The following is a 24,741-nucleotide window of genomic DNA, read 5'->3' on the forward strand; positions in this document are numbered from 1 at the left end:
CTTTTATTTCCAAGTAAACCTCCAAAAACACAATAACACTCATCCCGCTGACAGCCTTCATTATGCTGCTGTCTTAATTACACACTACATAAACATGTTGCACACATGTAGCCTGCATAGAGTAAGCTCACTCTGCAGCCCCATCTCAGTGTGAGAGCAGCGGGTGGACCCAGGCTGAAAAGCCTCAGGCTGCCTCCTCATGACATCACATGGTTGCAGAATGACTTGTCTAACACTCGTCTGTGAGGCAAGACTTCCTAAACACAGTGCGGTCACAGCTCTGTTAATACTGAGAGCGGATACAAAAGGTTTCAGTTTGTTGTGCTCGTCATTTGTAGAAGGTAAGAGCTTTCCTTCCGTTTCTGACTTATTTAAAGAAAAAAGGGACAAATGCAAACCTGTGCAACTTGTAGATACAAGAGCTGAGGAAAGAAAGAATTCGCCAAGAGTTTTGTATATGCTGCAGAGGAAGGCCCAGAAATTTACTTACATTGTTTAAGTGTCTTTGTCTTTGTCTTTACAAAGTAGGTGGCAGTGCTGCTTAGTAGTATGTACTCACTTAGTTTGTAGCCAAGTTAAAATTTGCACTAATTAAACAGCCTTCAGGAAAAATCCAAATTCAAGACATGACAATCCAACACCTGCCTCTGATATTTCACTTTCAGCAGTGTTTGCTGCAGATTTAGAATTCCTGACAGGATAAACTGCGCTCCAGCTCGGAGCAGTGCAAACAAGACAGCACTTCAAAACAAAGGCGCGAGGAAAACACATAGGGGGACACATTAATTCATCTGCTGCTTGCAGCAGTCTTGCAGGCATTATGCCGTCATGTGTTCTGTATGGTGGAGTATTAAGATAATCCTTTACTGTGTATTTACATACCTTTGTCAGTGGCTTACTAGAAAAGGGAAGTGCAGTTTAGCTGTAGTGCTCTGCTACTTGTGTAACCACCTTAGTTTTCTTAAACTTGCCTTCACGTAATTTTTTAATTGAGTACAGTTCTTTGTCTGTCTTACAGGAACCTGCAACCAGGTTTAAGTCTGTCTGTAGGCCACCAAGTTATCAGTGATCTCATCATCTGGTGCTACTTCCTGCCTCTGTTGTCATGGTGACTCTAGGAGGCCCAGAGGACTGAATATAGGGCTAATGAAGAAAACTTCAAAGTACATGCAACCTACCACCCAACAGTGTCCATAAAAAAAAAAAAAATAACGATAAGAGAGACACAGCGAAGCATGGAGGAGGAGGAGGACGGGGTGAATGGCTTTGGACGGAGCCCAGAGAGGAGGGGCTCTGACTGGGGTCGCATTGCCCTGCTGGATAAGACCAAGGAGTTCTTCCAGACCTGTGATGTGGAGGGAAAAGGCTTCATCACTCGCACTGATATGAGGGTTAGAGATGGAGGCTGTGTGTGTTTCTGTGGACTTTACACACTTCTGTAAAGTCTGCAGGCATTTGACAATTTCACATTATTAAGGCAGATATATATAAGACATTTTAAATGGTAGTTAATGAATCAAGGATTAATCATTCAGTGTATATACTGTCAGAAAGTAAGGCTTAACAAATCCATCTATTAATATCATTGCTGTAAACATTTTCCACCAGTTAGGTAAATAATTATGCCAGCCCAATATGAATATTTATTTCCTTTGAAAAACAGGGAGGGGTCAGTTTTTCCTCGACACTCTTACTCTTTCAGCGGTTTTTAAAAATCTGTGGAGGACCTGTGAGCGCATTAAGCCGCTGCTAAGAAGAACAACAGTTCAAAAGGACATGCTTTTACCTGTGGAACAATTTAGTGTCCTGCGGGGCTTTAATAACAGTGAGCACCGAGCAGGGAACACTCAGTGTCACTTTTTCAGTTCATATTACCGCTGCTAAAGAACTCGGAGCACTCAAACAGCCTGAGAAGTGTCGGAGCAGCACGGCTGATGGAAATGTTTATGACTATAATGCCACTCTCTCAGCGCACAGGCTGCAGTGAAGAGCACAGGCAGGAACAATGCATGCAAGCCTCTTTTTAAAGGTCTGACCATTAGTGAGCTGTGCTCCCAGCTAATTAGGGCAGCTCTTGTGGGTTTGTGTTGAGGGTTTTTTTTAATAAAACACTCTTACATTTAAAAAAAAAAGTTAAAAAAAACCTCAGTGCAACTGTTAGGTCAGTGTAAGCTTCGTCTGAGCTGTGTCACTACAGAGGAAAATGTACTGTAGCAGATTTGAGGTGCGAACTTATCATGTGACATTTGTTTATTGTGTCTTAAAAGTAACTTGCAGTGGTTTTACAGTGAGTGTGTTTCATTTTGAAGTGGAGTTCAGCTCACTACAGTGGTATTTTAAAGTCCTTTTTGTTTATGTGTTTCTCCTGGCAGAGGCTCCACAGAGAGCTGCCTCTGTCCGCAGAGGAGCTGGAAGACGTGTTTGACTCTCTGGATACAGACCACACGGGTTACCTCACACTGGAGGCATTCACCTCTGGATTCAGTAGGTTTTCTGCCATCAGAGGCTCTTTGCTTGGATCACACATATCACACATGTTACTCCAAATAGCTTTCTCTATGTCGAACCTGAAATAGAAGACATTACTATAGCATCAAGTTGAGTTCAAGTTGATTTTGAATACTTAAAGGTATCTTGTAGTTCTACAAACACAAAAAAAACAGAGCGGCTTCAAGTGCAAAATACAATAATAAGGAATAGTTTGTAAAAATGCAGGCAGGGCTGATTTGTGACAAAAGTAAAAGGGGAAGTTTACAAGATGATATGCTATGACGTATGGTTTGGAGATGGTGATACTCAAGCAAAGACAGGAAGTAGAGCTGGAGTGTTAAGGTGTTAATCAGGAGTGACCAGATGTAGGCAGGATTAGAAATGAGTACATCAGAGGGACAGCTCAGGTAGAGCGGTTTGGAGAGGCAAGGATAGGCTGGTAGGAGACTAGAGAAAGGATGTTAAGATAGAGCTGCCAGACAATAATGAAAAGTAGAAGACCACAGAGAAGATTTGTGGATTTAGTGATGTAGCGATCATTTCCCTAATGGGAGGCAGATAATGGGAGCAGCTGAGAGAAAAAGATGTGGGAAGTCATGAAAAGCTTTTGAATTTATATTTCAAGCTTAAAAGCTGTGGGTGTGTTTCAGGTCAGTTCTTGCATGGTCGAAGGATCTCTGTGACTGATGACCAAAATCAGGCCCTTGGCCCAGTCTTCAGGGCTAAGGAAGCCCTTTATCAGAGCCAATGGGAAGCCAAGCTGTCAGGAGTTGAGGATGAGGAGGAGAGGCACTTCTGCATGCTGCTGGAAAGCCTGGGAGCCAGTAATGTATTTGAAGAGTGAGTTTAATCACAACAAAACCTTATGTGCATTATTGTTTTTTGTTATGATCCACTCTTGACAAACCTGTGAGCTAAGTTGAGTTTTGTCTCTCCCTCTTTATCTCCTTCTCCTCTCTTTCTCCAGTCCAGACGAGGTGCGCAGCCTTTGGATCCAGCTCAGACGTGATGAGCCTCACCTCTTGTCCAATTTTGAGGAATTTCTGGCCAGGGTCACCCACCAAATCAAGGAAGCTCATCAGGAAAAGAAGGAGATGGAGAGCGCCCTCCAGAGGTAGTAGGGCAGAAAACATATACACAAGGGGCAAGGGAAAAGGGGCTTTTCATGGTGTTCTACCCATTCACAAGGTTTTTAGTGACTATGAGTGTGGAAGAAATATTGGACATGAAGTTCAATATAGGGAAGGAAAGAGAAAGAAATACAGCATTGTGCAACAGTCTCGAGCCACCCCTAATTTCTTTATATAAAAACAGGTTGCCTGTTTTCTGTTTGGATTGCTCATATGATGATTGTGGGCAGCGTTGTGTGTGTGTTTACAGTGTGCTTGGGATCACTGTCACATTGAGAAATTTAGCTCTTGCCAACCAGATACTATCCATGTAATGTTGATGGTGGATCAAATTCTGTACTTTTCTGAGTCCATAATTCAGTCAGACTCTCACTTCTGTTTGTACCTCTATCTGACCTCCTCAGAAGAGGATTTGAACCAGAAATTTCAAATCTGGATTCATCACTTCATAAGACATACATCAGCCTTTCCTCCCTGTTTCCTTTCCTTAAGAATGTCTTCTTGACAGCCACTCTTCCACTGCGATCATTTCTGACAAGGCTTCTGTGAAGAGTACATGGATCAAACGAAGGGCCAGATGCATCTTTCAGACGTTGTGCGATGTCTTTATTGAATTTTTTCCCCTGTGTCTTAAGGACATGACTTTAAGATACTATTCATCTTCTTTTGTCCTTCACTTGTCCTCATATTTTAACGACACTGCATACCATCTCAAGAGGTGCCAGGTTTTTGGCAAGACTATAAGTAAGGAAATGCATATGCTATATATATATGTTTTATTTATTTACTTTGTTTTAACCAACACTTTATGAACCAAAAACCACAGTAAAGCCAATATGCTTCTTATGCATTAGCCCCTAAATAATCAGTGGCATAAGGGTGGGATTGTGTTTACATTGTGGACGCCAGCCAGAGCCTGCTGCATGGGATTTACCTGTAATTCTCTATAGAACAACGTCTTTATCCATGTCAAATGACCACTAATCTAGATCCACACTCTGACTGCCTTCTAGTGGTGTGCAAACACATTAATGATATGATTGAGTGAACACAGAGCAAAGGGGGATTTTTTTTTTTGTACTGTATATTAATGTATTTACTCCCCTGATATGCAGAATGACATACTTGATGATTATAGTCTTTTGACTTTGTAAATGCAACGTGAGCATCAGTGGGATGTAGGCTTACTCGTGGTACTGCGTGGCACCATGTTACAGCTTGTTATTCTTCTAAACTTAACTAATTGGCTGCTGGGGTCTTAACGATCATCACAGGGATTGTACTTACCAGTAGTCTGAAAATGTGTTTGCATGTCAAGTGCTCACAGTGTAGACAGCAATGTTGTTCTGTTTTTAGATATTACATGTACCACCTTGTGTCTTTCATCGATAAATAGTTTACCTTAACGTGTCATTTCAGGAAGGCAGCAACACATGACAGTGAGATCCGGTATTTATATGAAGAGATGGAGGCACAGATCAAAAATGAGAAAGAACGGCTGCTGCTAAAGGTGAAAGAGCTCAGACATGAAGAAAATCTGACAAAGAAGCATCTCCTTGGCAACCGAAGAAGTAAAAAAGATTCAGAAATACAAAGCAAGATGTTTAAAGTCATGTATGCTGGACTGCACTGTACAGAAGTGCACTCTCTGACACAAGATGACTAACTTCAAATTTAAATAACTTTCTGTGTGCTCATTTTAATTCTGAATTCAACACAGCTGGGATAGGCTCCAGCACCCCCGCGTCCCTGAAAAGGATAAGTGGAAGCGAATGGATGGAACACAAGTAAAAAGGAAAAAAAAGCAGTTCCTTATGGAAGCTGATAGTCTTCCACACTCAACCACTAGACAGTTATTTCAGTAAAGTGGAAGACCACTTTCTGCATTATCATACATTCTGGGTCTTTCAAAGAGAGAGAACAAGCAGTAATGATGTAAGCGTAGTTTTGCTTAAGGATTATATCGTATTGACAGCAGTGTTTTTACCTTTCGAGCTAATTTCGTGCACTTTCTTTTAACCGCAAGTTGAACCTTTTCTTCTTCTGGTCCTGCAGGACTCTGAGCAGCTTCAGTTGCGCAGCCAGGACCTGGAGCACCAGCTTCTTACGAAGGAGAGAGATTTGGAGCAGCTTTTCCAGAAGCAGAAACGGGTAAGTTAATATGGACAACGCATCCCAAAGAAATTCTGCGGTCATGTTTAATAAGAAACATCCACCATTGTAACAGCATGACAAAAAAAATTTAAGCTCTCTGTAAAAACATTTGTTATGTGTAACTATTGAATAGTGGGCTTGTGGCATTACATCTGTCGTGTAGAAAGGATTTGCACCAAACCTCACTGTTTTGTTCCCTGTGCAGATATCCCCTAAGTACACTTACCCAGCATTAGTGTATTATAACTCCTGTGAATATCTCCCTGTTTAGTTAGAGCACCAATGCTCTGAGCTGAGCAGTGAGAAGCAGGAGAGCCACGTAGAGAACGTCAAACTGAAAATGACCAACAATGAGTTGTCCAGAGTGCTGGAGAGCACCAGCCAGGAGCTGGTGCTGGCCCAGGAACAGCTGGCTATGCTGCAGGAACAGGCCTCCCGGCTACAACGGGAGAAAGAAATGTGCGTATAAGCATTGTTTGTATTAACTGTGTTTCCCTGCAGTGTGCAAACAGATGCCATAGAGTAGCTGTTTAAAAGCAAGTTTCTTCTGTCTTGTTTCAGGGAAATGTACCGAGTAACTGAAGGACTGCAGAGGGAAAAGCAAAGTCTAATGAAGCAGCTTGACCTCCTCAGGTATAATGAGAACACCCAGCACTTTTCAAACTTACTAGTTGGAGTTTACATCCACTGCATAAGTCCATGAGTTTTTGATGAGCCTGTATGCACACTTTTGAGCCTGTGTGGACTGGAGACAATCCAAAAGTTGTACAATCATTCATGCCAGTGTTGAGTGGATATAAGTTTCTGACCACAACTATTGTTTTACTCATTTTGGCTCCTGGTTCAGTCCTAACTGGCCAAACCCTATGAATCAAACTCCAAGGTTCAAGGATTTGCAAAGCACAAAACACTCTTTAACATCCCTTCTTTAACTTCCCAGAGAGATGAACAAGCATTTAAAGGATGAGCGAGACTTGTGCTGTGGTGTAGTAAGTAAATAGTATTTTATGTAACTGCATTAACTCGATTACAGCACTAGAATAGCTGAGTAATGCACCTTCTTTTTTTAAACAAGCCTCGAACCTCACTCAGAAAGAAGCAGAAGCAGAGAGCGGGCCTCGGCAATATATTTGATGACAGCAGCCAGCCGGCAAAAAGGTGATTCATTCATCATTCAAGTACTCTTTTTAACAGAATTCATCCCTGTCAGATTGCTTCCTATGCAACAATGACAAATGTGATGTAAAAATCATGCATCAAAGGAGGAAAAACAGAGGATGTCTGATTCCTTATACTCACAAAAAATAGCCAAATTATCAACTAGAAATATTAGAAAACTCAAGTGAATTGATCCAGTAAATCCTCTGTTTCTCCTCTGTCCCCAAAGAGCCTCACTGTTGGTGGATGGGTCCTACCTATCTCTGGAGGCCTTGCCTATAGAGCACCTTCAAATCGTTTTTGTTGCTTCCTCCTCCTGTAGTGAAGATGACACCACCACTGCCACCCCTGCTCCCTCCACCACAGCTGCTAGCAGCCATGTGTGCCAACAAAGGCCTTCAGCGAATAGGAACTCTGGCTTAGCCAACGGTCACATCAGCCCCGCTCTGCCTAAAGTGCACGACGTGAAGACAAAGGCCAAAAGGCTGTCCACCAAAATGGCCACCAGCAAGAGGGTGTTGGGGAGAAGCAGAGACAAATCAAAGAAAGTCGAAATTGATAAGAAGGTGGCAGAAGAGGAGGAGGTGTTAGATGCCCCGCCGGACGGGTGGCCCCTCCGCAGAGTCATCTCCATAGAAGAGGACCACCTGCCCCACCTGCTCCAAGGAGGACCTCAGCCCTTACTGCACCAGCTCAGCGAGGAGGAAGACGAGAGGGATGAGGAGGAAGAAGACGACAGAAGGAGCGACCTCAGTGCTTCCCCACGTTACATCTCAGTGTCAAAAGAAGCTCCTCCTGCAAGGAAATCCTACTTTACTCAATCGAAGAAGACCCCACCTGTATCTCCAAGAGGACAGCCTGTGGGAAAGGAGACCTCACAGGTGTGTTTACGGCTCCCCACTTTTATATATGCTTTTAGATAAGTTACTGGAGAGGTAATGAAACTGTCTTTCTAATTGCTCGCCTACAGAAGGCGAAAGAACTGTTTGCCCCAGACCGCCTGTTTAAAGTGGTCCTGGTTGGAAATTCCAGCGTTGGGAAAACATCCCTGCTGCGCTCCTTCTGTGAGGGCCGTTTCCACCCTTCCACAACTGCTACTGTGGGTGAGAAGAAAGGCATATTTTATTGATGTTTCAGGGCCCGTTTTAAACAGATCTGAAGGGCATGTGTGCGAGTGTGGCTGTGGATGCCTTTCCTGAATACTGGGGGGCGATTTAGCATCACATGAAAGGGCTTGTGAAGTCACACTGCCTGTCTAAGAGCCCTGGCACTCATTGTACTACAGATTATGTCACTTTGGATGAATTTTCTTTATCCTTGCTTTCATCTTTTCCAATCCTCCTTTTATGCCTTGTTGTCACCACCTTTCTCACCCCTTTTTCTGCTGATCCCCTACTGGCCATTTATATCATTGCTCCTCCGTAGTGAAAACGAGAAGTAAAATCAAGCCTAAATTAAATGTGAGAAGTGTGTCCTTATATTATGTTCGATTATGTATTATATGTTATTATATGTTGTTGTTGTTTTTTAAATCAGGTATTGACTACAGTGTGAAGACATTAACATTGGACAATATGCAGGTAGCCATGCAGCTTTGGGACACTGCAGGCCAAGAGAGGTGAGTGACCCCTTCCTTCAGCATATTTCAGTTAACTGGTTGGATATAAACCACTAATATCTTGCAACTTGAAGCTTACCAATAAAATACTAATCAAGAATATCATATCAAAAGTCTGAATATATAGTCAGTTTATTGCAACCTTCCTCCAATCTTAGGTTTATCTGAGAGAAATTGTGAGCTTTTTTTTATACAAATTATGACTTTGCAATCTCAAAAAACAATTTCCACACTTGCAAATTCCCTTTAATTATGCTTTTAACCTGCCTCTGTATTACTTTATTTTATATATATATTTTTTTTATAGAATTGCTCTAATATGCCCTCTTATTAAACACAATTCCTCTTGCAATACTTTATTTTACATGAATGGAAGTGTATACAGTATATACAGTTAGGTTAATAAGTTTCTGAAGACTGCAAATTAGAGATAATGTATAAAAATGTTTTTTATTGCACTTAATGCATTACTTTTGTCAAAACCTTTGAATTAAATCCAATACTATGGACTTCTTGAGTGTTTCAAATCCTCCGTGGAAGTGAACAGAAACAAAATGACAAAAAAATGTGTCGTATTTCCAACACTTGAATGTTTTTTTCTTGAATAGTCACTATAAAACAATAACCATGTAGTATTATTTTAGCAGTATTGAGGTGGATGTACATAATGTATTCTTATACTCACATTTGAAAAATGGGCCACTGTGCTGACATTCAAATCCTGCTACTGACACAGGTACCGCAGCATAACCAAGCAGTTCTTTCGCAAGGCAGATGGTGTGGTGGTGATGTATGATGTTACAGTGGAGGAGAGCTTCAAGGCTGTGCGGCCCTGGCTCACCAATGTTCAGGTTGGACCTTTGACCCATTCAGTCCTGTGCAAGTCTTGTTTTGTTGCATGCATGGTTCAGTTCATCCAATTTTGGAATTCACATTCTTAAAAGCTGGGGTTATTGCTCATACCGTTTATGCAGTTCACATCTTTGGCAAATCCTGAAATGGGAAGCTCTGGAACACTGTTCTTTATTTTCTTAGGAAGCAGCAGGAGAAGGGATCCCTATTCTCTTGCTAGGTAACAAAATGGACATGGACGAAGACAGGGAGGTGTCATTTAAAGAAGCTGAGCAACTTGCTTATGTAAATCTAATGCATTTTTGTGCAAGTATTGCCCGTTCTAGGACAACAGTGGGTCTGAATTTGTGTGCACACCCTTTGCAGGAAAACAAGGTGATGTTCTTTGAGGTCAGTGCCTACACGGGAAAGAATGTGACAGAGTCCCTGACTCACCTGGCCAGGTAAGATCAAAACAATCTGATACACAGTGCACTGGGGCTGCATTATGATTCGCAGCAGATGTCAAGCCTTTTTCCCCCTCTTTGTTTACTCAGAGTGTTAATGGAGCAGGAGGACAGGGTGAGAGATACAACAGTCATACTCAGCACTCAGTCTGTGAAGAAGAAAGCCTGCTGCAAGTGAAGACTCAAGCTAACACAAAGAAAACCTAAAACCATAGGAAAAAAAATCTTTGTACTGCTATACTCAGTTTATTGAGAGGCAGATCTTTTTTTTCTGTGGAGATTAAAATGTTTGAAGACAAAACTGAAAAGAGTAATGGACTTTAAAACCAGGAAGGCAGTAAATGCTTAAATCAATATGCGGTAGAAGTCCGTATGGTCTGTGTGAACAAACTGCTGTCAAACTTTAATGAAATGAGCTTCTCTACAGTAACACAAAAAGTTGTGCCATTACCTGTAAATGCTAAATCACAATTGTCTCTTTGTAGTATTTAGAATATTCCTTATTGCAATTAAATAAAATCCTTTTAGCTAAGAGGAAAATCAGAAGTATACTGTAGCCTTTTCATAACAGAATCTTTGCTTCAAGTTTGAAATGAAAGCGGGATAAATTATTTGATTCTTTGACATTTTATTCATCACCACATTCTTTTTTTTTTTTTTCATATTCTTTGATCATCCGATCTCTAAACAAAGTGGTACATGGCATAATTGCATCATGTTTGTTACTGTTCTGAGGCATTCTTCTCTTTTTTCTGGCACCAAAGTTCTCAGTAATTAAAGAAATAAATTCGATTTCACATCTTTCTGAAATTAAAAAATGAAAAAAGATTCACATGCAGATACTTGCTAAAATAAAGCAATGAATTACTGTACTCTCTATACAATTATACAATATGTAATAAATGTTACTAAAGGTAAAACAGTGAATGACTGTGCTATAATCCTCTTAACATCACACAAGTTAATCGTTTTCCATTCATTGTAATAATAATAATAATAATAATAATAATAATAGTAATAAATAAATGATTTTCATTTCATACATCAATCAAAATAATTCTCAGAAACAGACAAAAAAAATCAAGTAGGATGATACATTCAACGAGGTGCCCGAGTCAATCAAGTTGGTACACATGATGGCACTATTGCTGATAGATACGTGCCTATTGTGATGACATCACCTAGATGCTGGCTTGATGGCATCCAATCAGATGCGCCCAGATGCCCTCCCTGGCAAACTGGAATGCTTGTTGGAGAGCCTGTGCCCTCCCCCTCGCTGACCAGAGGGGCTGAGGCTAGGTCTGCGGCACGGCTTGGTCTGTTATTCCTAACGCATTTTGTAGTCGTGGGAAATGGCGGCCTCGCATAGCAGTCCTTTAAAATCTAGCTCAAGGGTGAACTCCAGGTCACGCTGCAACAAACATTACCAAAAGTGAATTGAAGTAATCAGTTACAAAGAATTACACACAACCAAAAAGGCGAAGGACAAGCAGCACTGTAAGAAATATTTCCTTAATTAAAAAGAAAAGAGATTCTCTGTTAATTAACAGCATGCACACAGCAAATAAACAGGACATTTTCTATTATTAACAATAACTACGGGGAAAATAGGACACATACCATTATTTGAATATTCTGTTATTTAATGGTGTGTGGTCAGGATACAGAAGAAGCAGCTACTTTTCAGCAGCTCCTTTGCCACAAGGGGTCACCGTAATGGGTAGCTCTTCCTGACGCAGCCCCAAAGGGGATTTTGTGGCTCAGGCTGGAATTAACCCAGCTACTTTTTGCTTGCTAAGCAAATATGCGCTATTGGAGGCAGTCTACAGTAAAACAGGATGTTAAAAATATGGCATTTTTTACTAATTGAAGGTGTATCTATAGTAAAAAGAGGACTTTTTCCACTATTTGTAGCCATATCTTTATTATATTTCTAAGTATGTCGATGCTGTTCTAATTTAGGTAAATTCCCTTTTTAAGTCTAGAGAATTGTCTTGAAAATTTTTAGTCTTACCACATTCTTCTCGTTGGGCCTGACAGCAAGACTGCCAAAGATCTCTTCTCCCTTCTTGACAGTTAGGTAGTCCTCTAAATAAAACACAGTCTGCTTCCAGTGTGTGCTTGGGGCATCTGGAGCTAAAGATAGGATGTGATGGAGGGCAAGGGAAAAGGCAGGGAAGTGAAAATGAAAGATGGTGGAGATGATAAAGAGAGAGGAGGAGAGAATTTGAAATTAGGTTAAAGAGGAATGGTGGTGAAGCAGTAAGAACAGGCAAAGAGGAAAGAGGAGTAAAGAGGAGTAGGGGAAATAAAAAGATTTACAGAATAGTCTTGACAGGCACTAGACTGCCTTCGGCATGTTAGCATAGAAGAAATATAACAACAAAGTGCCTGAAATTCTCTCATCCAATGGGAAAAATACAGAGGCAGATAGAAGAGATCTCCTTTGGTGATGCTCAGCCTCAGGGCCAACAGACAGCCAAAAAATAGAACCTCCTCTACGCGATATTATGTAAGCACCGGATGCGTGAATGTATTAACATAAGCTTGCATAACATATTTCACTATAATAGGTGTCCTCAACAGCATGATGACGCGCGCGGTGATTCTGCTGGTTCAAACACTGGTCACGTAACACCAGCAGAGTGTAGCCAAGAGCTAAGGTGCAGAAATGGAGCGCCATCCATTTAATATCCACTGATTCATTGCTCAAACTACTCAAGTGGCTGCGGGGCGAGCCAGAATGTGAATCTGCTTAACGGTGCAAGCAAATCTTCATGTATCCTTGGCTACAGTTTTATACATTTTATAAACTTGTGGTGTAAAATAACTGAATAATCTAGGAGAAATAATATTTATATCAGGTTTTGAAATCTGTGAATCGCTGAACACCTCAGTTCAGTTCTGAGACACACTTGCTGTGACAAATAAAACTGATCACAAGTGAAAAAGAAATGTCACTCATTGGTGTTTCAGTTAAATAACAAGTGGATTTGGAGAATATGTGTTTTAAGGCATAAGTTTCAGAAAAGATTAATACATCCGAACTTTTTGTGAGTGTAGACATTTAAAGTTCCATAGAATTGTTTTATCATTGAAAGTGAACTACAGGAGTTGCCCACTCTTTTCATAAACCTTTCTGTTGCATCGCATTGGGTACATTGCAATAGAGTCCTGATAGACAATCCTGGGAAGTAATTGTCCTTGTCTGCTATGCAGCATAACACAACCTCACTATATAAGCACCACATGGAGAAAGTAATATCAAAAATGTATAGTACAGTACTGTGGAAATGGCTTGAATCACCCCTCATTTCTGTATATTTTCCTTCAATGATGGGAAATAGGTGCAGCAGTTTGTTGAAACGTGCAAACATAAATGGAAATAGAGTATATAGGACAAAATAGAGTTTACAGCTCTAATGAGCTTTATTCTGCAACACAGCCTGAACTCTCTTAGACAAGCTTTGTTATTTCTTTGAGTTTTATTCAGGAATAGTTCTCCAGGCTTCTTGAAGAACATTCAGAATTCTTCCATGGATGTTGGCTGTCTTTTGATCTTTTCCTTGTTGGGATAAAAAAAAAAACTGAGATTCAGGCTCTGGCCAACCCCTGATTGATAGTTCGATTCATGACTGATAGTTCCATGTGTGTTTTTCTGTGTTTGGGATCATTGTCATGCTGATAAATCAAACTGTTACCAATCTCTTTCCACATTATATTGCACGGTGGCACAAACCTAACTGCACTTTTCTGTGTTTGTTATTGAATCAATTTTGACAAGATCCCCAACACAACTCCACAACAAATTCATCTCCAAACCATGAGAGAGCCTCCACTGTGTTTTACAGATGGCTGTAGTGACTCTTTCCTAAACACCTTGGTGCATATTGATGATTTAAACAAATCCAAAATTTAAGTTTTGGATTGATCACTCCATAACACCTGCTGCCACTTATTTTCTGTTCAGTTCTCGTGTAATTTGGCATACCTCAGCCTTTCATTCCTGTTTTCCTGCTTTAAAAATGGCATCTTTGCAGGCACCCTTCCTTTCTCATGAGACTTTACTGAGCCGTAGATGGATCAGCCAAAGTGCCAGATGCATCTTTCCTGGAGTTTTTTCTATTTTTTAAAAGACATGCATTTCAGACACTGTTCATCTGCTGTAGATAATTTTGTCATTTCTTTTGTCCTCCACCCGTTCAGTGTCCTCGATTTTGTTAATTAGACTACCCAGCATGCTCAGAAATGTCAAGGTTTTTAACAATAGATCTTAGGAATCACCTTGTTGGTCCAGAAATAGTATTTTAGGAATAGTATTCGTTTTTTGCTACGTTATCTGTTATGTGTGGAAATAAAACTGATTCGTCCCTTGAACTAGGTGCCTTTTTTTAACGCTTGAATGATTCATAGGTCAGTGTTAAGTGGCTTAGCAAATAAGAAATATTCCTCTTCCTTAAAATAAGTGAAAAAGCAGCCAATATCTAATGAAAAACCCTGGAAGATTATCAGAAAGCTGGGAGAACGACCAGTTAAACCAGTTTAACATTTTGAAGTCTGGTTACAAGGGTTGATCAAGACTTTTACACACACTGTACCAAAATATATGACACAATTTTTTTTCTATTTGATTGACCCAGAGGTTTAAATCTCAAGTCTTTAAAATAAAAAAGGCTCCTGTTTAGCCTCACCAGTGGAGAAACCAGTCTTCTTGTGACATTTGGTGAACTCAATGGTGAAATAGGTGACCAGAGCATGGACGTAATCATTGCGCTGAATCTGCAGACAGAAGGCTGAGGTGAAGGACAGGTCCTCTGGCTTCACAGTGTAGATGTCCACTTCCTGAAAATAAAATTGCCAGTAGCTGCTGTTATATATGTCAGGGCAAATGAGCTTGAAATCCATAACCATGCTAATATAGCGAATAGAGCCACTGTACAATCACAGGCTTGCAACTTGCCACCACCATTTGCGATCTCTCACATACACATGCGGCACATGTATGTCAATGCTTCTTGATTATTCACCATGATTACTGTGCATGTGCAAGAATATGTGTGTGTGTGAAAGCCCACAGGTTGAATCACGGCTGGCAAATGAAGCCTGCTCGCACTACACATGCTGTGTGGGTGTCCTCCCTCATGTCTACAAGGGAGGGAGGTTTCGTGCGTGTGAGTGTATGTGTGTGTTTTATATCAAACTCTGCCTTACTGAGGTAGCCACAGATCTAAGTACTTTGTCACCTGCTAGGCATCATACTGGGTTCAAAATAGAGGAGGAGCAGGTGCATATCTGCTTTGCATGTAGATGATGCTGTATTTAGGAGGATGGAGGGGGATTTTTATTTTAAATTGCAACCTGTTCGTCTTGCCCAGCCTATTGGGCTTTGGAGCACTCGGCCATGTGGCGTCACCATGACAGATTGTGATTTAACACCTCTGTCCTTTCCAATGATACCAGGCCAGTATCGTATACAGCAAATTGTAGGAGGAGAGAAAAAAAATTCCCGGGAGCGACTTTGTAATTTTAGCAAGCGAGGAATGACTGGCAGTTTGAATTAAGACGCGGTGAAGTGGCTGGCAGGGGTGGGTTGGGGTGAAGATGCCCTGAATACATACATGTAAAAAAGATACCTGCAGTGAGAATAAAATTTCAGACAGGCATGTCAGTGACTAAGCTCCTCCATCCTAACACATGAATCACCTTTTCTTAACACAAAAGCAAGACCATCGCTTATCACACTGATGGAGAGCCCATTTCATTCCCACTGGTGACTCAATGCCTGCTCTTGTGTGACATTTCACCATCGCACAGAGGGAGAGACTGAGTGAGACCTCCCTATTCACTCAGACTACTGAGGCCTGACATTGTTTAAAATCAGAGAATGGGACACAAGATGAAAGGAACGGTGGAGTGATTAGAAAAGTGAAAGTGAGAAATGAGACTATAAAATGATGTGAGAAAGAGATAATGAAAAAAGGGGCAATGAAGACATAAAATGCTCGGAATAGAAAGAAACATGATATATGGAGAGAAAAGGGACAGTGAAATAGAGAAAAGGTAAAGGTAGAGGGGACAAACAAAAAGGCTATCACCTCTGTGAATGCTCTCATCCTCTGTTCATTTGCGAGATGAAAGACAAGCTTCTGTTGTATCTTCAAGCATGAAAACAGAGCTGCAGCCTATTACAGCCAGCCAGAAATCTCTATTATGTACTAGAAAATAGACTCAATAGATGGGGAATGTTCACAGTGACAGAGTATCACAGCTGTCTGACTTTTTCTGGGAATTCATGTACCCAGAAGATAGAGAAAAACAAAAGTGTTTGGATATGTGCCATAAACAGGTATGAAATCATACTGTAGACAAAATGCGTTCACAAACTGGTGCAAATGCAGACTAACCTTCAGAAGGCAGGCGTTCGTCACCACTTGCTTGGGATCTACCACATCTACCAGAGGCTCTTTGATGGCCACATTGCGAATGCAACTCATGTCGAACCCATATACGTTTTCCCACCCTGTACATACAAAAAACAAACCAGATACCCATGTGAATGACCATGCACACGATATGTGTTTTCTGGATTTTTTTTCTCCTTCAGTTTTCAGGCACAAGCAAAGCTCTGTTCTCCCTGTTCCTGCTAAGCTGTCAGCACAAAAAAGGTAGCAGAGAAAATAAAACAGAGCGCTTGACTCTGCCAGGAAGAACAGTCCCGCTGTCTTTCTGTCTATCCAGGCCGTATGTGGAGAAAGACAAGCCGTCCCGAAAATATACTCTGGCCTCCTCCTCTACCTCCTCCAGAATGTCTGGCATCCTTGTTTTATTATAATTTGGGCTGAAAACACACCAAAAAACACATTCACTCCCTCAGTCCCTTCACTCCACCTTGCTTTGTCAGGAGGCCAAACACTAAGTCTGTATCATGAGATGGTGAGTGTGCCACCAACGCAAAAAAAACTAAAAATAAGAGTGTGAGGGTTTGGGGTAAAGTGAGTTCTTTTGGGATTTATGTGAAAGAATGTACCTTTATGTATGTTTAGATGTAATAAAGCACAGGAGGCCACCTGTGCAGTGAAAGGGAACTCAGTAGGCGTTATTGACCCAGATTCAAAGCCGATGTACGTACAGGTTTGAATGGCACCTTTAATACTGGATCACAAGGTTAAGCTCAGCCCTCCAGCTGTGTTAGCTATTTGAACACATGCCGTGAGTTTGGAGCAGAGAAAGCAGTTCAGGATAAAAAGTAACACACTGGTTTAAATGCTTTTGAACCTCTTGCTGCACAACAGGTTTCAATGCTAGATTAAACTACTTCCACTTAAATTAAAAATTATTTGCATTCACCCAATTTTTAATCTTATGGTCTTTATGGCTATAACGCTATAAATACCCTGTACATTTTAGCCACTTTTGCAGAAGGTACTGCTTTTTACTGTGGCATGTTTTGGTTTTTTTTCCCCTTGCAGTCACTAATCAGCATTTAAGAACAATCTATGGCTTGTCATTGTCACATAAAGTACTGTTTGGTTTTATAACCTACAGCTTCACTGTTTTGGTTCAGTCTTAGAAGTAGCTAGCTCTTTTCAGATGTTTTCAGTCCCGAACTGAAAACATCTGAGGCATGAATGGGATAAATGCAGAGAGGAATTTCCCCACGGCGATCAATAAAGTATACATTATTATTATTATTATTACATTATAAACAAGTTGCTCTACTAGTGAGGAGAGTGGAACCCAGTATTTTAATTTAGCAACTGATGAAGTCTAAAGCTGGTCAAAGAAACTGACTTTCATTTGCTTGTAAAACCACCTTTAACAGCAATTTTTACATGACTTTATCAGTCTCTCACATTGTTGTAGAGGAATTCTGGCCCACTCTTATTTACAGTGTTGCTTCAGTTCTTTGAGGTTTGTGGGCATTTGTTTATCCACAACTCTTGAGGTCTCAACGCAGCATTTCAATCAGACTCAGGTTTGTGCTTTAACTGGGGCATTGCAACAGCAGTATTGTTTTGTTTTCCATTTTTAGCCATTCTGTTGTACCTTTGATGCTTTGCTTGGGATCATTGTCTTGCTGCATGACTCCTTATCAGACCATATATAAAGTAGACAGAAAGGCATGAGGTGGGAAAAGAAAGGGCCTCGGGTCTGACCCAAACCTAGGCTGCTACTTTTCACCCTCACAGAGGCTTTCTCCCAGCAAGGTAAACACTTGTTCAGTCTTTTTCTACTTGTACTGCGACAAACATTAACATGCTAACTCACACCTGTAGAGTCTGAAATGTAACTTTTGGACTTTTTGTAATCTGGTTTTACTGACTACTTAAATCAGTTCGGAATACAAACCAAATTTAAACAAACATTCATATTCGTATTCTATGCACTTTATCTACTACTCATCCACAGGAACCATCAAGCTGTGAGGCAACAGTGGGCACTAGTTAAACACAGCTGAGAGGAAGACCTAAAGAATTTAAATGAAACTGCAACAAATGTATCGTAACTACTCACAATGTATCTTAAAGTCCTTGTACTGCCGGTCTTCAATGGCTACCACGTAGAGCGCTGCTCTGTCAGGGAACATCAGGCCTCCAGGTTTCTGAATACAAGAAGAAAAAAAAAGTCAGGTATCCAGTGAACACACACACAAAGGCCAACAATCACTCATACTGTTCACACACCTGGCATGTAATAAAAGATCACATGTGCTGAGTTCAAAGCCTGCTGACAGCCATTGAGGTTAGCAACCTGATCATTCATGTATGACCTCAGCATCTGGCGAGCAGACACATGCAAGCGAGCGTACAGTAAATTCTCCACTTCATCGCTGTGTGCTGTGTCTATGTGTCAAATAGCCTTATTTGTCCAGCCAGCCACTCGCAGACACACACGCACATAAAGCCCTGCTTAACTCCCCAAACCTCCCGCAGCACCATCTTACCAGCCACTTGTCCCTGGCAAAGATGACCGTGTTGAGCATGGATTCGTAGAAAAGACAGTAGCCCATCCACTCTGAGATTATAATGTCCACCTTCTCCACAGGCAGCTCCACCTCCTCCACCTTGCCCTTGAAGATGGTAATGACTGCAGTGTGCATAGCCACAAAACAGCATGCAGTAAATTACTTCACAGCTTCTTCATCAGATTAGAGCAAATGACTTTATTCTCAAATGACAATGTTTGTATGCCTTGGGATTGCTGTAAATTAGTACAACTTAATTATTGTTGTCATCTGGCGCCTGATTTTTTTTTTTGGTGCATGCATTTTATTTGTCTCATTTCCCCATTCTGACATCTTTGACCTCCAGAGGAAGAAGACACCACCAATTTAAAGAGGTGTTACACGGCAGGGAGTTTTGTATTACCAATTGACCTATGATGTACAGTATATAATTAATTTCATTACTAAATATAAGGAAAAATAATTTTAAAAATGTATACATTTTCTCAGGGCAGGTGTTCATTCATTCAGTGAATTTAAGCCATCTGTGTTCCACAACATTAATGAATGCAGTGCCGAGATGCTTTCCTTCTAAAGTAACATAAAGGGGCAGTTACTGAATTTATGCCAAGGTTTTGTAAATTGAGCTTGTCACACAATTTCATTTATCAAATATTCAGAAATTACAGGAAAATTCAGCGATTCAATACTCTGCCCCTAATAACACAATTGGAGGTTAAATTACCTTTTTCTAATGGCTGATAGTCAGTTCTACATCTACTTTTGGAATATTTATAGTTATTAATGCATAAACTGAGGTCCAGACATTATAACTTTACCACTAGTCTATGTTCAGGGGCTCAAAAGCCAAGTACCTGAAATGTAAATATAAAAGATTAAATTAAAACCAGCCTAATGTCAAATATGTAGGTTATGAAACCAAGCATCTGTTTCCCATCCTCCCTCTGTGAAGTTCAGGGTGGCATTTTACAGTGGCAATAAGCCCCACTGAGGGGATTCTGATTGATGGCAAAGATTACTGTTATTTGACGAGCTGCCATTTAACCATCAGGACTGTGACTAATATTGTCAAGTGTGACGGTAATGATGGAAATATACAGATTTTACATGCTACTTCTCAACCAGATATGTTTGCATCGTTCTGTCTTCAGATAGGTGGATATGGGATTATGGCAGTAATGAGAAACAATACTTCTTCTTACCATTGTGCAGGTGATTCGACTTGATAATCTTCTCTGAATATTCAGATATACTTGAGCATTCAATCTGCAGGATCACAGAAAAAAAACCTTCCAGTTAAAAGGTCGAGACATGGAGTTATTGGTCTATCTTTAAATTAAAAACAAACAAACACTTTTTTGATCAATTTATCAATAATTAGAAAATATTTCATGGGTTTTAGTGTGAGTAAACACACACAAAAAAATGATCAAACCTTGTTGATCCATCTAAAAACACTAAGGGGCTTTTTGCATCTTCAAGTGCAAATAACAGTGTCTATGGATGCAGCTGCTGTTCTTCCAGATAAGTCATCTCAGATCTGGTGCCAAATGAAAACTCGTGATTAAACCTTCCTATTCATGGGTATACTACAGCCTATAAATCATACATAACTGTGGGTTACAACACCAACCTGTCACTTACAGCTGTTCTCTAAGGGGAGCCAGGTGTCTCTTATTGCCTCTGTCTAACAGAGTTTGCCTGACAAGCTCTTAAGATACATTTTTAAAAAAGCCAGGATACTTTTTTAAAATAAATGTATTTGATATGGAGGAGTCAGAAGTCAAATATGCGTAGACTGCAACTATTTCTCTCATAAAGATTTAAACAACAGCAGTGAATGTTTGATTGCAGTGAAGCATTTGTTTGTGGTCAGATAGTTCATCTATTTGTCTCACCCCGTACACATGTTTGGCACCGGCGTTGGCAGCAAACATTGAGAGGATTCCAGTGCCGCTACCAACATCCAGGACTATTTTATCTTTGAACACGTGCTTGTTGTGGTACATGGCATTCCTGTAGGTCAGTGTCCGCACCTCATCTTTCAGCATCTCCTGCAGTGAAAATAAGAGTAAGAGTCCATGTTACCTGATGATTTTTCCAGTACCGGCACGCATACAAAGGACCAAAAACTCAACTACCAAAGAACGGTGTGATTCATAAAAATCCTCAAAGGAATACATATTACACATTATGTTACATAATGGATCTACATTGTGGCAAGTGTGGGCAGTTTTGAGAATACATTGATTTTTTTTCCATGAGTAATGATATGGAAAAGGCAGTATTTAGGCCAAAAGCGTTAGTGACAGTGGCAGAGCTTCTTGAAATAGACAGGAGTACAACACAAAGCCTTTGGGGACTGCCTGATACCCATCTCCCTGAGCCCATTCACATATCCCACTTTCCTTCTTTTTCACTTTGCACTGCTTTAATCAGGACACACTGGTTGACTGCAAGCAGACAAAAAGCTGACCTATATGCTAAATGCAGACACTGTTTAAGAGGTCTATACGTTCCTAAACTTTTCCACCATCTCTTTGTCACATACCAAGGTCATTAGTTGGGCTGTGGCCTTGGCACTTTACTTCAGATAGTTTTAAAAGACAAACACAAACACTTTTTACTACTGGAGTGCTGAATATGGATTTTTACCATGCATATAATGTTTTTTAGTGGTGTTTGGTAATAGAAAAGCCTTGTTTTTTGTCAGTTGTCAGCTACTCTTAAATTCCCCTCATGAAATCACTTCAAGTTTGGTTCATGCTGGGAGTTTATTATTCGATAAATTTAATAATTTCAAAAATGTTGCAGATGCTTTTGTTTAAATCTCAAACTCATTTTAAGGACAGATTCTGAGAGTTCTGTTTTTATTTGTCTCCATTTTGTTGCGTTTACTCGTTCGTTAGGCTTTCCCTTGGCATCTGTTACCTTAAGTGGATCTACTGAACTGAAGGTTTGATTTCTGTATGCACAAGGTTCATAGTTATAGAAAATACAGCATAAGAATATGCATCAAAATCAAACTAAAAGCCCAATTGTCATTGTATATTATAGTGTTAAATCGGTTTAGGTTATTTTTTGACATATCCTACTAGTGTAAAGCCAGCCAAGCATGGTTGAAATTCCTTGGCAAAGATAGAAAGAGTCAAGAGGGTGCCTTTTTTTCTTTAAATTCTAATCATACCAAGCTGCTGTTTTTCCAGCCCTGTCTGCATACCTCATGGATGCCAAAGTGAGCATAAGAGTCAAAGTAGTAGTCCCGTGATGTCATTTCCTCGGGGCTGATGAACTTGGCAATCTTGCCTCGACCAGGACAGGTGGCCAGTGCTGCTACATGAGGCGTATGGGGAACGCAGGGCACATGGTGGGTCATAGGCACTGGTTTAGGCAGTGGGGAGGGCTGAGCAGACTGAGAAATGGGGGACATTACAGGCTGCTGCCTCTGTTAAGGACATACAAGACAAGAAAAAAGGGAGAGTTTGTAGCATCATTTAGACATCACAGTCAAGTTAATGGTTTAAAACGAAATTATGGGAATACATAGGTTCTTCTAGAGAGATCATTAAATTCAAACCAAGAATAAACTCTGAAATGTTTTTAATTGTATTGTAAAGCCATTTCCATAACAAATATGAGACAGCGGTACACAGTGCACTCATGGAGGAGCCGGCAAGAGATGCGGGTTCCGCTTCAGCACCAAGGACAGCGGACATTATCACGTTTAGCAGCCCATGTCCGTGCATCAGTAATGAACCACTTAATCAAAATGCAAATATTCCATATGCATCGTCTATTTTAACTGCAATTGCATGCGTCTTTTGAGTCTAGAGCTGTCCTAACATCTGCAGGACACTGGGAAATGCACTTTACTTAGCTTACAAGCCATCAGTGCAAAATCTATTCTTAAACTCGTCTCCATAATTATCGCTGAAAAATACAGAGATATGCATAATATCTACACCAAATGTGTTGACACGATCAAAAAATACCAGACGGAGAGTTCACCGGTCCCGCTAAATACGGTGCAGGACACCACAAGGTCCCTACCTCTGAGCTGTCCGCCTCCGCCATCTTCCGCCGTAGCAGCAAACAACGCGACGAATGCCTCGGTCCCATGAGAGCTGACGAGATTTAGGCTACAACTCTTTTAAGTGTTCGGGGGCTCTGAAATCCTAATAGAAACGTGGGAAAAATAACAGAGAGCCACAGAATATGACTGGAACACACGGAAAAGTGAGGGTCATTCTAAGAATGTATCACAATTTCTTAGAAATTAGGCTAAACCCACTCCCGGTGGAAAGTTGTGAATATGAATTTGAGCGAGGTGAAACGTTCGGATATCCATACTATAAATGCGATACAGGTTGTTTTTAGTGGGAGGACTCAGGGAGGCAGAGCAGTCTATTGGCTGGAGAGATGGTGTTGCGAGTAGAAGGTTGTAGGTTTGATACCAGCACTAGTCGGTCCTTCCGTTAAAACCCTCGTGCACCGCTTCAGCGTAACCCGCTCGCTCATTTTTACATCTCCGGTAAAAGCAGGCTATCAGAGAAGACGCGAAATGTAGCCGCACCACCACCAAGAAAGACATTCAGTCGCGGATTACAAAGGCAGTTCCACAAAAATGCTTCTCATCAGCCACTTCATCTCTTGGAAACAGCTCTCATCACAGGGACCCCGACACCAAAAGTCGCATCTTTTTGTGTTAAAGCCCTTTTAGTTGTAACGCCGAAGGCTTTCTCCGCAGAGAAAGTTTAAAAAAGGGGAGTTCAAACTGCTTAGTGTGCACCCACCTGCCCGTTAAACTGGGACCCCGCTGACGACATGAAACGAGTGGTGACAAAAATACAACTGTCACCAAAAAGAACAGCTTAATCTCTGCCTTCTCAAAGCTAGATTCCTTCTCACACCAGACTTTCCCACAGTTAAAGGACCCAGGCAACCGGCAAGATTCTCAGTGGCTCGCTTATATAACACAGGTGTTTGAGTTGGAGAAGGAAAAAAACCCAACTACAATACAAACGTGGTATGCTAATTCTGACCATGAGGCTGTTTAATGCTGACAGAAGTGTACGCTACCTTTATAGGTCCCTTAATGATATCTGAATTAACTGTAAATCGATTAAAGGTGTGCAGCTTCCGATTAGTAGCAGTAAATAGTTTTTAATTACTTGGCACAAAGCCTATCAGAATCGAGGACCAACGTTCTAAAATTATCTAGACATAAAGAACCAATCAGCTTCAGAGGAAACGTTGAATCATGTTATAGTTACATTGTTACTTGAAAGTTGATTCCGTTTATAATTTCATGGTAATTTGTGGAAAGCTAAAACGATTTTGACGATATGTTTTTTCAGTGTTACAACCAAAACGTACAAAAAAGCTATTTGACCCGATTCATGACTGAGTAGTCTACCGCAGACAAGGCATGGAAACAGTCATGTATTCGTTGTCATATGAAAATCAGTCAGAGCAGGTCCATTCAAACAATGCACATATACATTAATTTTTGAGCACATTTTTTCATACTTTATTCGATCATTTCCGTTTTGGAATTTTTATTTTAAGTATTAGAATATATCCATCCATCCATTTTATGTTGTCGGGGGACAGCAGCCTCAGCAAACCATTCCCCTCCTCCTGGACTCACCCAGGCGTTCCTATAGGCCAGCCAAGAGATGTAATCTCCAGCGTGTCCTGGGTAGCCACCCGGTAGGACATCCCCGGTAAAGCTCGCTCAGGAGGCGCCCAGGGGCCCACCTCACACAGCATAGTTAAAATATTTAAATTTCAACTAAATTTGTAGTAATGATCGGATTTCCTCACTTATCTACACCACACTCCTTGTCCTTGATTTCTTATCGTTTCTCATCGTTCCTATGTCCCTTAATAGAAACCACATATATAGAAACTATCCTCCCTTTCAGT

The 24,741-nt window shown here is 40.7% G+C and overlaps 2 protein-coding genes across 4 annotated transcripts; one reads left to right on the plus strand and one right to left on the minus strand.

Annotated features, from left to right (window-relative positions):
- Positions 1 to 24: 24 nt before the first annotated feature.
- cracr2ab (calcium release activated channel regulator 2Ab) lies at positions 25 to 10,459 on the plus strand. Its single transcript, XM_084910152.1, has 18 exons — positions 25 to 341; positions 1,019 to 1,391; positions 2,373 to 2,484; positions 3,141 to 3,330; positions 3,458 to 3,604; positions 5,040 to 5,130; positions 5,676 to 5,771; positions 6,046 to 6,233; positions 6,336 to 6,407; positions 6,715 to 6,763; positions 6,850 to 6,932; positions 7,255 to 7,813; positions 7,903 to 8,035; positions 8,469 to 8,550; positions 9,287 to 9,401; positions 9,586 to 9,687; positions 9,769 to 9,845; positions 9,939 to 10,459. Exons 2-18 carry the CDS (start codon positions 1,236 to 1,238, stop codon positions 10,024 to 10,026), a joined length of 2,340 nt encoding a protein of 779 aa, XP_084766278.1. The 5' UTR covers positions 25 to 341; positions 1,019 to 1,235; the 3' UTR covers positions 10,027 to 10,459.
- A 4-nt stretch (positions 10,460 to 10,463) lies between these two features.
- prmt8b (protein arginine methyltransferase 8b) lies at positions 10,464 to 23,770 on the minus strand. Of its 3 annotated transcripts, XM_084910154.1 has the most exons (11): positions 23,607 to 23,768; positions 22,864 to 22,988; positions 22,034 to 22,258; positions 20,712 to 20,867; positions 20,016 to 20,079; positions 18,793 to 18,935; positions 18,363 to 18,450; positions 16,253 to 16,368; positions 14,540 to 14,690; positions 11,863 to 11,984; positions 10,464 to 11,259 (listed from the first exon to the last, which is right to left on the minus strand). In XM_084910154.1, exons 2-11 carry the CDS (start codon positions 22,930 to 22,932, stop codon positions 11,176 to 11,178), a joined length of 1,218 nt encoding a protein of 405 aa, XP_084766280.1. In that variant the 5' UTR covers positions 22,933 to 22,988; positions 23,607 to 23,768; the 3' UTR covers positions 10,464 to 11,175. The 3 variants fall into 3 exon arrangements, with proteins under 3 accessions (XP_084766280.1, XP_084766281.1, XP_084766279.1); XM_084910155.1 differs by lacking the exon at positions 22,864 to 22,988 and having other exon boundaries at positions 23,607 to 23,770; XM_084910153.1 differs by lacking the exon at positions 23,607 to 23,768 and having other exon boundaries at positions 22,864 to 23,590.
- Between the last annotated feature and the right edge of the window lie 971 nt (positions 23,771 to 24,741).

The sequence above is a fragment of the Perissodus microlepis genome, chromosome 17, assembly GCF_051167445.1.
Source record: "Perissodus microlepis isolate ML-2025 ecotype Zambia chromosome 17, ASM5116744v1, whole genome shotgun sequence".
Lineage (NCBI taxonomy): Eukaryota > Metazoa > Chordata > Actinopteri > Cichliformes > Cichlidae > Perissodus > Perissodus microlepis.

What these genes read in the sequence shown, in the direction of transcription:
- cracr2ab (XM_084910152.1), top strand. Translation starts at nt 1,236, where the DNA reads ATGGAGGAGGAGGAGGACGGGGTGAATGGCTTTGGACGGAGCCCAGAG. An exon ending in AAGCAGCTTGACCTCCTCAG is followed by an intron (nt 6,408 to 6,714) that starts GTATAATGAGAA and finishes TTAACTTCCCAG; the next exon opens with AGAGATGAACAAGCATTTAA. An exon ending in AGCAGCCAGCCGGCAAAAAG is followed by an intron (nt 6,933 to 7,254) that starts GTGATTCATTCA and finishes CTCCTCCTGTAG; the next exon opens with TGAAGATGACACCACCACTG.
- prmt8b (XM_084910154.1), bottom strand. Translation starts at nt 22,932, where the DNA reads ATGGGACCGAGGCATTCGTCGCGTTGTTTGCTGCTACGGCGGAAGATG. An exon ending in CGGAGGCGGACAGCTCAGAG is followed by an intron (nt 22,259 to 22,863) that starts GTAGGGACCTTG and finishes TGTCCTTAACAG; the next exon opens with AGGCAGCAGCCTGTAATGTC. An exon ending in CGAACGCCTGCCTTCTGAAG is followed by an intron (nt 14,691 to 16,252) that starts GTTAGTCTGCAT and finishes TTTTATTTTCAG; the next exon opens with GAAGTGGACATCTACACTGT.